General features: G+C 41.7%; 1 protein-coding gene across 2 annotated transcripts in view; it reads right to left on the minus strand.

Annotated features, from left to right (window-relative positions):
• Positions 1-12,410, minus strand: part of ARHGAP26 (Rho GTPase activating protein 26) — a 401,390-nt gene that overhangs the window by 92,662 nt on the left and 296,318 nt on the right. For both annotated transcript variants that reach the window (XM_087816295.1, XM_087816294.1), the window contains exon 18: positions 2,363-2,522. In XM_087816295.1, coding sequence (XP_087672421.1) covers positions 2,363-2,522 — 160 coding nt within the window. The remainder of the gene's footprint in view (positions 1-2,362; positions 2,523-12,410) is intronic.

Raw genomic sequence — 12,410 nt, forward strand, 5'->3', positions numbered from 1 at the left:
GACACACTCAAGGGTCCACTTAGTGAACACCAAAGCTCCACTGAAGTAAATCTTGTTCCATAAGGGTGTCTCCAGAATACCAACTCTTTGGCTGTAGCTGCAGCTGGTCTTCACAGTCGACTGGCCTGGGGGTCATCTCCTCCCAGTGATGCCAACAGTAACCAAGGCTCAACTACAACAGGACAGTGCACACAGCCCACACAGGGGAGCACCTAGAAGGCCCAGCTCAGGTGACGGGGGAGGCTGAGCCACTGGGCCCTACAGGATACCTACTACACAAAGCCACTCTACAAATTCCAGGAAACACAGCAGCTCTACCTCATACATAGAAACAAATATCAGGAAGTAGCCAAAATGCAGAGGCAAAGAAACATGTCACAAAGGAAAAAATAGAGAAAATCTCCAGAAAAAGAACTAAATGGAGTGGAGCCAAGAAAGCTACTAGATATAGAGCTCAAAACAATTGTTATGAGGATGCTCAAGGATCTTAGTAGGACTATTAAGGAAACTAGTGAGATCATCAATGACATAATAAAGTACAAATCAGAAATGAAGGCTACAGAAACTGAAATGGAGAATAATTTACAGGGAATCAACAGTAGAGTAGAGGACGCTGAGAATCAAATCAGCAATTGGAACATGAGGAAACAAAAACCACCCAACCAGAAGAGCAAAAAGAACAAAGAATCCAGAAATATGAAAATAGTGTAAGGAGTCTCTGGGAAAAGTTTAAGTGGCCCACCATTCCCATTATGGGGGATACAGAAGGAGGAGAAAGAGAGCAAGAAATTGAAAAACTATTTGAAAAAATAATGACAGAAAACTTCCCCTACCTGGTGGCAGAAATAGACTTACAAGTCCAGGAAGCACAGAGGGTCCCAAACAAGAGGAACCCAAAGAGGTCCACAGCAAGACACATCATAATTAAAATGCCAAAGGTTAAAGACAAAGAGAGGATCTTAAAAGCAGCAAGAGAAAAGCAGTTAGTTACCTACAAGGGAGCACCCATTGGACTTCCAGCTGATTTCTCAACAGAAACTTTGCAGGTAGAAGGGAGTGGCAAGAAATATTCAAAGTGATGAAAAGCAAGAACCTACAACCAAGATCACTATACCCAGCAAAGCTATCATTTAGAATCGAAGGTCAGATAAAGAACTTCACAGACAAGAAAAGGCTAAAGGAGTTCATCACCACCAAACCAGTATTACATGAAATGTTGAAGGGTCTTCTTTAAGAAGAAGCTAATGAACAAAAGAATCTGACAAACAAAATAGACCCAGAGACATTGAAGCATGCAACAGACTGTCGTATCTCAGAGGGAAGAGGGTGGGGAGTGGGAACAGATTAACCAAACAAGTTATATGCATATCTGCATAGCCCATGGACACAGACAATAATGGGGTTAAGGCCTGGGGAGGGGGTAGGAGCGAGGTGGAAGGGGGTCACTGGGGGGAAAAAATGGGACACCTGTAATACTTTCAACAATAAAGATAATTTTTAAAAAATTCCAGACAAGAGATGATGATGCTAAAGTTAGAGTGTTATTAGTGCAGGCAGTGATAAGTGGTCTAGATTTATTTTGCAGGTTATCTAGCACAATTAATTCATGATTCTAGGTAAAGATTTATTTAGAAGGAACACATTTTTTACTTGATCCCAGAGCTGTGAGTGTCAAACAGTGCTCCAGGGGACCCTGCAGCTTCTGAGAGGCTTCATAGGGATTTACTATGAGGAACTGGGATGGGACATACAAGTAAAGCATCATGTCCCCTACCCCAGTTTTGTAAGGGCAGCTCTGTGTTGACATACCTAATTATGTGGGGTGAGGGAGATCGTCTTAAGAAAGACTAAAATGCCCTAAAGGAAAAGACAGAAAACACACACACACACACACAGAAAAGACACCATTTATAAAACTGAAAGGCAAAGTACAGATTAGAAAAAATATTTGCAACACAAATGAAAATAGTTTAATGTCCCTAATATTATAAAAAAACTATTATAAATTCATAAGAGGACAACCAAGTTTTTAAAAAATGGGCAAAGGGCATCTTCAAAATGAGATTTGTCCTTATTCTTCATTGGATTATTGTGAGGGTAAAATGGCAACATGTATAAGGTACTTAGCACAGTCCCCACTGTAGAATAAATACTGTAGAATAAATGCTGTCGCCACCATGCCCACCATTATTGCCACAGCTGCCATCATGAGATGGTTATCATCACCGTCACTATCAGCAACTTCATCATCACAGTTCTCATTAGCAATGTGAACAGCAGTCAACCTTCAATGCCAGTTCCAACTCAGCCTCCCCCAAGGCCAATTCCATACTCACAGTGACCTATATTTTGCCCATATTACCTTATCATGATTTTCTATCAGGATCTCAACGACAATGTTCTGAAATTTGATATCCATAATGGCTGCTACTGTTTCTTCCTGAGGCCGCAGCAGGGTGGGTCCAAACACCACGCCGAGGTTTGCCACTGTCATCAAATTTTGCTTGTGGTTGTTAGCAACACTGGGAGAAAGGAAAAGAAAAGGCACCAATGAGAGGAATCGTGCACAAATAAACAGCTGACTTCCCTCTACCCTTCCAGACTCCTCACCTCGAAGAAGTCAGGCCTTGGGATGCCTTCCGATATCCTTGGAGTTCAAAGAGAGACTTTTTGACTCATATTTTCATCTATCTGAACCTTTGCACATCCAAATCCGCATTCTGCAAACCCAGGTAACTGCTCATTCCTCTTAGTTACAACTTCTGTACTTGGCTGCTGCCAAGTGTGATCAGTAGCATTTTCTCAAGCTCAAATATAAAAACTGTTGATGGCTTTAACACATTTGCAAACATAGGCACAAAATAGACCTAATTTTTAAAATGGGTAGATTGGGATACTTAATGAGAAGTCAGGAAATTAAGCACCTCAGGCTCCGAGTATTAAAGCCCCATCGCATGAAATGTGTGGGCTGCATTAAGTGAAACATGTGGCATAAGCAGAAATAAAAGCCCACTACTGTAGGTTCATGTATATATATGGCTGTGATTATATTGTCATTTATACCCAAAAGGCTACAGATCACACGGGGTCAGCAGTGGCTAGGTCTGAGTAATTTGTCAAACACATATGCATATTTTTGGGTAATAATATGTTTAGCTACGCAAAACATGTATCTGAACTCCACAACCAGGCCACCATTACCTAGCCATAAAACTAAACAGTCCATTTGCTGGCCCTATGTAGAAACATATACAAACTACCTACTGACGACATATAAGTTAAAAGTTAAGGCCATTCAGTATTGTTAAGAAAATACTAGGGGCTTCCCAAAATCACCTGATGGAAGAAGGAAACTATTCATTACGGGGAACTAGAGGGAAATTAAGCAGAGGTGTCAGTTTGCACAGACATACCTCCCTAGCATTTACTGCTATTTATAGTGAGTGCTTTTTAACACAATTCTGTAAATGCCTGCACTGTTTCCCTTGTATACTTCTATTTTGTGGGAGAAAAAACGGTTCTACTGACTTAAGTGTTGGTTTTGAAACTGAGCCTTTACTGAAATAGTATCTCAACCAGTTTTATCAGCAGATGTGTACTTTGCTTTAATTTTCTAGGACTGAAAGTAATTTCTCAAAACTTCCTCCTCTGAAAGGGGCATGGGGGTGGTTAGGTCTATGAACAGCCCCGTTAGGAAGACAATCTGCTTTTTGATTGCTATGCAACACCTGCAGCAAGGAGATTTTCCACTCACATCCTGGCATGTTTCTGGTCCACATAAATATTTTACAAACATTTTTTGTGTTCTTATAATTTTCCATTCTACCCAGAAGTCCATCACGTTTCTAGTCTGAAAGCCTCAATGCAGAAGGTCCAGTTCTTACCTGGCAAGGGGAAAAGACTTTGGTTCTGTGCCTCAATCAGCAAGTACGCATATTTAAAAGCTGTTATTAGCACCATTACTTTCAATATCAGCTCCTCTGTGCATAAGTGAATTCCGTGTCCTTGTATTTCCCCTCCCAGATGAGTTAAGTCAGTAGACTTACCCCTCTTGTCACAAAAGTCCCTTGTGCAAATGAACCAACAAGCTATTTATGTATGAATACACTTTGAAATTGCAGACCAATATAAAAACATATGGTTTGGATGTTGATCACTCTGCACCATGCTTCTCAGCACTACCTCTCACTTAAGCAACAGCCTCATAACTACGCTCCCTGACTAGAATCTCTAGGTTCAGCTTTATCCTGCCTGCTACCACCAGGTACTGTTTGAAACTCAGCTCCTGTTTACGCCATTTCTCTGTTGAAAGCTGCAGTGGCTTCAACCTCAATGGGTTGTTAGTTGAAAACACAATGACAAAAGTGTATGCATTGTGTAAGGTGTTTAGCAATGCTTCTATTGTTTGAGTGTTGATAATGACTATGATAAACCCTGGGGGGCTCCACACTGTTTTGAATATAAAGTCCAAACTTATGAAATAGCATACCTTTTCCCAAGTCACCTCTGCCACTTTCCAGTTCTGGGTGTCTCGGCAAGTGACTTAATATGTCCAACTCAGTATGTCCAAGCTTTGGGTTCCTCTTTTTTTTTTAATTGAATTTATTGGGGTGACATTGGTTAAGTCAAGTCTCCTTCCATCACCATTTATCCCCCTACACCCTTTTCTACCTCCTCCCACCCAGATTTCCCTCTGCTAGTCACCATACTGTTGTGTGTGTCTATGGTTGAGTTTTTTGGGGGTTTTGGCTTAATCCTTTCACCCTTTTCACGCAGCCCCAGAACCTCTCTCCTCCCCTCTGACAACTGTCAATCTGTTCTCTATCTACAAGTCTGTTTCTATTTGGTTTATTAGTTTATTTTGTTCCTTAGATTCCACATATGAGTGAAATCATATGACATTTGTCTTTCTCTGACTGGCTTATTTCACTCACAGCATAATGTTCTCCAGGTCCATCCATGCTGTCCGAAAGGGTAAGAGTCCCTTCTTTTTTATGGCCAAGTAGTATTCCATTGTATAAATGTCCCACAGCTTTTTCATCCACTCTAGTCTACTGATGGACACTTGGACTGCTTTCAGATCTTAGCTATTGTATATAACACTGCAGTGAACATAGAGGTGTATATATTCTTTTGAATTAGTGTTTCAGGTTTCTTCAAATATATTCCCAGAAGTGGGATTGCTGGGTCATAAGGCAGTTACATTCTTAATTTTTTGAGGTAACTCCATATTTCCTTCCTTAGTGGTGTTCCTACCAACAGTGCATGAGGGTTCCCTTTTCTCCACATCCTCTCCAACACTTGTTGACTTGCTGATGGAGCCATTCTGACAGGTGTGAGGTGATACCTCATTGTGGTTTTATTTGCATCTCTCTGATGATTAGTGACGTTGAACATCTTTTCATATGTCTGTTGGCCATCTGTATGTCCTCTTTGGAGAAGTGTGTATTCAGGTCCTTTGCCAATTTTTCAGTTGGGTTGTTTTTTGGTGTTGAATTGTATAAGTTCTTTATAAATTTTGGATATTAACCCCTTACCAGATGCATCATTAGCAAATATATTCTCCCATTCAGTGGGTTGTCTTTTCATTTTGTTGATGGTTTCCTTTGCTATGCAAAATATTTTTAGTTTGATACTGGTTTTGTGTCCCAGCATGTGGTCTATCTTAGAAAATGTTCCATTGTTACTTGAAAAGAATGTATATTCTGCTACTCAGGTGAAATGCTGTGAAGATATCAATTAAATCCATCTGAGCTAGTGTGTCATTTAAAGTCGCCATTTCCTTATTGATTTTCTGTCCAGAAGATCTAGCCATTGATGTCAATGGTGTGTTAAAATCCCCTATTATGACTGTATTACTGTCAATCTCTCCTTTTACGTGCATCAAGATTTGCTTTACATATCTAAGTGCTCCTATGTTGGGTGCATAATGTTTACAAGGGTTATAGCTCCCTTGTTGGATTGCTCCCTATATCATTATGTAGTGTCCTTCGTTGTCTCTTACTACAGCGTTTGTTTTAGTCTATTTTGTTAGATGTAAGTATTGCTACCCCAGCTTTTTTCTACTTTCCAATTGCATGAAATATCTTTTTCTACCTCTTTACTTTTAGTCTGTGTGTATCTTTAGTTCTGAGGTGGGTCTCTTGTAGACAGCATATATATGGGTCTTGTTTTCTAATCCACTCAGCTACCCTATGTCTTTTTATTTTAATATATCTTTATTATTGAAAGTATTACAGATGTCTTTATTCCTCCCTCCCCCCCATTGAATCCCTCCACCTCACTCCTGCCCCCTCTCCAGGCCTTCACCTCACTATTGTCTGTGTCCATGGGTTACATACACATATATGCATATAAGTTATTTGGTTAATCTTTTCCCACCCCCACTCCCCTTTCCTCTGAGATTTGGAGCATTTAAGCCATTTACATTTAAAGTGATTACTGATAGGTGCATATTTATTGCCATTTTATTCTTTTAACTATGTCCTTCTGTTTCTCCTTCTCCTCCTCCTTCTAGCGGGCTCTTTAACATTTCTTATAATACTGGTTTGGTAGTAATGAAATCCTTTAGCTTGTTCTTATCTGGGAAGATTTTTATTTCTCCATCAATTTTAAATGATAGCCTTACTAGGTAAAGTAATCTTGGTTGTAGGTCCTTGCTTTTCATCACTTTGAATATTTCATGCCACTCCCTTCTGGCCTGAAATGTTTGTGTTGAGAAATCAGCTGACAGTCTTACAGGAGCTCCCTTGTATAACTAACTGTCTCTCTCTTGTGGCTTTTAAGATCCTCTCTTTGTCTTTAACTTTTGCCATTTTAATTTTGCATCTTGATATGGGCCTCTTCCAATTCGTCTTGTTTGAGATTCTCTGTGCTTCCTGGACATGTGTGTCTTTTTCCTTCACCAGGTTAGGGATGTTTTCAGTCATTATTTTTTCAAATAGGTTCTAGACCCCTTGCTCTCTCTCTTCTACTTTGGCACCCCTATGATGAAGAAGTTGTTATGCTTCATGTCCCAAAGGTCCCTTAAAGTATCCTCATTTTTTAAAATTATTTTTTCTTTTTGCTGTCCTGATTTGGTGTTTTTTTTCCACCATGTCTTCCAAATTGCTGATTCAATACTCTGCTTCCTCCAACCTACTGTTTATTCCTTACAGTGTTTTCTTCATTTCAGGTATTATATTTTTCATTTCTGATTGGTTCTTTTTTATGGTTTCTATTTCCTTTCTCATGCTATTGAGCAGCCTTATAACTGTTGTTTTGAACTCTGTGTCTGATGAATTGCTTGCCTCCATTTCATTTAGCTTTTTCTGGAGATTTCTCCTGTTCTTTTATTTGGGCATGTTTCCCCATTTTTGGCTGCCTCTTTTTGTTTATTTCTACATATTAGATAGATCTGCTATGATTCCTAGTCCTGGTGGGGTGGCCTTATGAAGTAGGTGTCCTGTGGGACCCAGTAGCGCAGTCTCCTTGATCACCTGAGCTGGGTGCTCCAGGAATGTCCCTTGTATGGGTTATGTGGGCCCTCCCATTGTAATTGAGTTTTGATTGCTATTGGCCTATTTGTGCATGGGATAGACCTTCAGGTTGGCTGACTGTGAGGCTCAACACTGACCATGGTGTGCAAGCTGCTGTGCAAATGCTTATCACACAAAGTAGAATTCACTTCAGCAGGGCCTTGGGCCTGCTGAGATCTCTCTTTGGATATGCCGCTTGTGAGGCTTATCGCATCCTGCTCTGATGTTGTCTGAAGTTGGTTCTGGGCCTCTTGGGAAGGATTCTGGTGCAAGCCAATGTACAACACCGCCTGTGACTGGCCCTGGGCAACCTGTTTGGAATAGTCTTGATGTGGCTTCTTCTATAAATCCTTGGTTATAAGAGTTCTCTTTACTCTTTCATTAGTTATTCAGGATAATTGTTCTATAATTTAGTTGTAATTCTAGTTTGATCCTGGTAGCAGGTGAATATAACTTCCAACTACTTCACTGCCATCTTGGATTCCTGAAGCTAGGTTCCTCATCTTAAAAAAGGAGGTGGGTAGATGAATAATATACCTACTTCATGAAGTTGTTGTGTAGATTAAATGTGACAATGAAGGGGAAATGTAGTAATTAGTATAATTCACTATCCATTCTTAGTTTCTACTTTACCACCTTTGTCATTCCTCTGCTTACAACAGTCTTACTCTTCTTCCTTCGCTTGGCAAACTGGTGATCTGCAAGGCTCAGCTCCAATGGCTCCCTTCCTTTCTGCAGTCTCTGTCTAGTCTTTCCTCAATCTTCCACCCCTCGGTGAAGGCAGAAGTACTGTCCCAATCCTGTATTTATTACATGTTATTAATGTCTCTACTGCTGCCTTAGGATAGAGGTGGTACTATTAGTGCTAAGCATAGTGCCTGGCCCAGGAAAAGCACAACAGTGTTCACCGAGGTGTTAAAAGATGATGGAAGCTTCTCGGTAGACATAAAATAATTATTCCCAATGCAGCTACTTACTCATAAAAACCTCAAATTATTATTGATGACTTTGGGGGAGTGTATTTCAACTATCCCAAACTCCCCTTTCAAAGTCTGAAGCCGTGTTCCATTTCTTGGATTTAATTAATAAGTAAGAATTACAGGCCCCAGTGCCCAAAGGCATTTGGGGAAAAAGGTACAGTAATTCTGGATAAGCAAGTCTGAATATAAATAGGCTTGAAGCTACCCAACATAATTCATTTCCTTTTTAATGACCCATTTTATTTTAGAACTTAAAAAGCATATTGATCTAAGTCTTATGAAACTTTTGGGGGGAAAAGCTGCACCTTTTATGACTAACTACCATTATCTTTTGGTACAGTGAAATAATGAATTGATCTGTCACTTGATTATTACTGCTCACAAATTGGTACAGCTATGTTCATTACTCCAGATTCAATTATTAATGATTTGAGATCTCTATGTATTCCAGAGAGAAAGGCTAGACTTCAGCCTCTGCTGGCACCAGCCATCCATTACAGCCTGACAAATGTACAGATGTGTGGGAGGCAGGCTGGCAGAGCGCTGAGAAGCCAAGTCCAGCAGAGACCACGGGACTCAATCATTAGCAAGGTCTATAAAACACTGAGAGACTGCTTTCTGGGTTGGTAATTGAGCTGCTTGAGTACTTTCTCACACAGTCGAGAATGTCATGTTGAGTCTTGACCTAAAATCCACACGCAAAAGTTTCTTGTGCCTTGCACATTCCATTGAAGAAGTCTCTGACAAGTCTTTCAGGTCCCTAGGTCCACATGGATTCCTTTGTGGTGACTTCTGAGAACTGCCAATTCTATAGGCTTCCTTTGCATGTTGTAGAGAAATAGTTTCCGTTCTATTTTGAACAGAGGGAGGCCCAGTTCCTTTTGTGACCAATAAGAGTTTGCTGTGTCAGCTGAGAAACAGTGCATATCCTGAGGGGCATGCTGTCAGGGCTGTTGCTGGGGAATTTGCACCCCATGTTCCCTGCAGTTCCCTCATGAATTAATGAGGAAAAAGCAGGTTCCAAAGAAAATGGCATTGGCAGGAAAGGCCTCTTGCCACCTGTGTTTCAAGGGAAAATAGATGGGTTTTCTGGATGAGACTGATGCCCGTTGAGAAGCAGATGGAGGTAAATCATTTCCAGATGAGGATGATGGTGGGGGGAATTATGAGGGGAGTAGACAGTAGTCAACTCTCTGGGGCTTGTAATGCAGAGACCCCCGTGCTGTCATAGGAATGGCATCTGTTTCCCTAGCATTTAAATGAGAGCCAGAGCTCAGTAAGTTCTAAGCAGTACTTGATAGCCACAGCCTGGTCCTGATGTACTCCAACAACAATGCATAAAGTTAAATGCTGGGTTTGCAAACACATTTTATCCTGAGGCCTGGAGTGCTTTGTTGAAGTATGTCAAAGTTGAGTCCTGGTTCCATTGGACATGATGTAGTGACAGATTAGCACTATCTGCAACGGATGGGATGGGTGTAGGAACAGCATAGCAACACTTATCTGCCATCCTTGATCTGTTTGCGTCAGTTCCCAGTGTTAAATAATAATGATAAGTTAGACCTGTAGGATATTTTAGAGTTCACAGGGAGCTTTGCAACAATATTTTACATTTATTTGACCTTCAAAAAACTCTAGAACAGTAACTCTCAAACTTTCTGACAACGAACCATGGTAGGAAATTATTTTCTCATGTAATGTATTTTTCCATAAAATATATTTTCCCATGTAACATGTATATATACTTATACACACACACTCGAAAAAAAGTTTTAGGAACAGTAGGTGTGATATATTCTTATGTCTTCTATCCTCTTTTTTTAACCTACTAAATTGATTTTACAAACCACTACTGTGCCGTGACCTACAATTTGAAAAGTGCTACTCTAGGTGTGATAGGACACAAAAATTATCTCCAATTTATAAGGATGGCGGGGAAGGGGCTTAGGGGAGTTAGTATAGCATAGTGGTTAGAGTCAGATGGATATTCCCAGTGGGGCGATACCAGTAGGCAAGTCACTTGGAGTCTCTAAACCCATTTCTTCACCTGTAAACCGGGAGCAATAGTACCTACCTCATTAAGTTTTAAGGCTGATTAAGTAAGATCAGGTGAGTAAATCTCTTGGCATGAAACAATGGCTTAATAAATGACAGCTGCTATTGTTCACAATGGTGGTCAGCATGGCGCTGATGGTAGTGGTAGAAGCAGCAGCAAGGCAGCGAGTGCCAATTTAAAGCCACACCGTAGGTTGGTAATGTTACTTATACCCTGCCCAGAAACCACTAGCAACCTACTTGTGCCCGGGGCAAGGAGGCCTCCCTCTCACATTATATCTGAAGGGCTTCCATTACCCTGCCTATCTGTACTTCTCTTCTTGGTATTTTCTTTTCCGAATTTATGAAATGCTTCTAATTCTATATAAAAAGTTCAAAACCTAGTGTTATTTTCCATCTCAGCCTGCCCTGGTACGACAGGCTGAGAGCCTCACAAGTAGCTACAGCAAACCAGCCACCCTCACTCTGCTTTTAGGGGCACCGACTTGCCCCTGGCCTGCCAGCAAGTCCTGCCCTAACCATCCGAAGCCCACCTCCCTGCAAAGCCCAGCTCTGGACACTCATTTTACACAGTGCTCTTTCCTCTACACAATGGTGTTCAGAGTCAACTGCATGGGGACATTTCTACACCAACTGCTCCCTTCTCACGGCCATGGTACCTGAACACATCCTCTGCAGCACACAGGCAGGTGCTGGGCAGGCCCCTGGTTACCCATTGTGAAAGTGCCTGAGTGGGTGGGCACATAAGCTGCAGTGAATATCACTCTGCTCTCTACTAACCCTCTTGGGGGTAGAGAAGCTCCCAGCTCTGGGGCCAAGAAGGATTAGCTGGAAATGATGTTGTGTGAACTATACTTTCTTGTGGCTAACCAAGCAAGTTTAGTTTCCCGGGCTGTTAATGTGGTTACTTTCACCAACTTCAAATTCCTCCTCAGCACCTAATAGGGAGAATCCCACCAGCACTGTTTCTCCAAAGTCAGGCTGCATGTGTACGTGTGTTGCCTCGATACCATATGACTTGGTGAGGCGGGAGCAGTCAGGATGGTGCTGAGGAGGCCTCTGCCAAGGAAACCCATCAAAGTAATAAATACAGCTTTGCTGGGCTGCCTCAATGACTGGCACCAGAATGAGAGTTTAAAATAAATGGTGCTGGATACAGACTGGGGTCACTCTCACCAGCCATATTTGACATCCTTCTGAGAATGGTTATGCAGTGAGCAGCCAGACCTGAAGGTTTGAATAATTGAGTGCTTATGAAGGATGCTTCCACACAGTGGAACCTTCAAGAGAACCGTGTGAGGCAGGCAGGCAGGCAGGCAGGGACGACTATAAGTGCATTTCACAGATGAGGAGAATGGCGCACTGAGAAGGTAAGTAATTTTCCTGAGGTCGCACAGCTAAAGGGCAGAGCCAGGAGGGGAACCGCGCGTGGCTGCAGAGGCCAGACTCTACTCCATGGCACTCTGCTGCTCTCTCACTACAAAGGGTCAGTTCAGTGTGGGCTAAAAGAGGCCTCTTTTTCCCTCAAAAACCAACCAAACATGAATATACAAAACAGTTCCATGCTTGAGCCTGTGGGGAAAGGAGTAGTGGTTATAATGGGGGGGAAAAAGCACGTCAACAACCCGCTCCCTCATTCACCACCCAAATTACTAAATTGGAAGAAGACGAGAGGGAGAGAGTAGAGAAAGCATTATGCCTGCGACGGTGACACTAGCTGAACACCACTCCTCCCTCCCTGCGGGGAAATGGCTGCAGGCTCCGCAGAATCGTGAACCTGATGAAACGCTGCTCAAACTTGACGACATTCCATTTGCACTTGGCGGGCACAGCCTGAGAGCCGCTGCTTAATAATGGA

The sequence above is a fragment of the Miniopterus natalensis genome, chromosome 4 (genome assembly GCF_054644295.1).
Source record: "Miniopterus natalensis isolate mMinNat1 chromosome 4, mMinNat1.hap1, whole genome shotgun sequence".
Lineage (NCBI taxonomy): Eukaryota > Metazoa > Chordata > Mammalia > Chiroptera > Miniopteridae > Miniopterus > Miniopterus natalensis.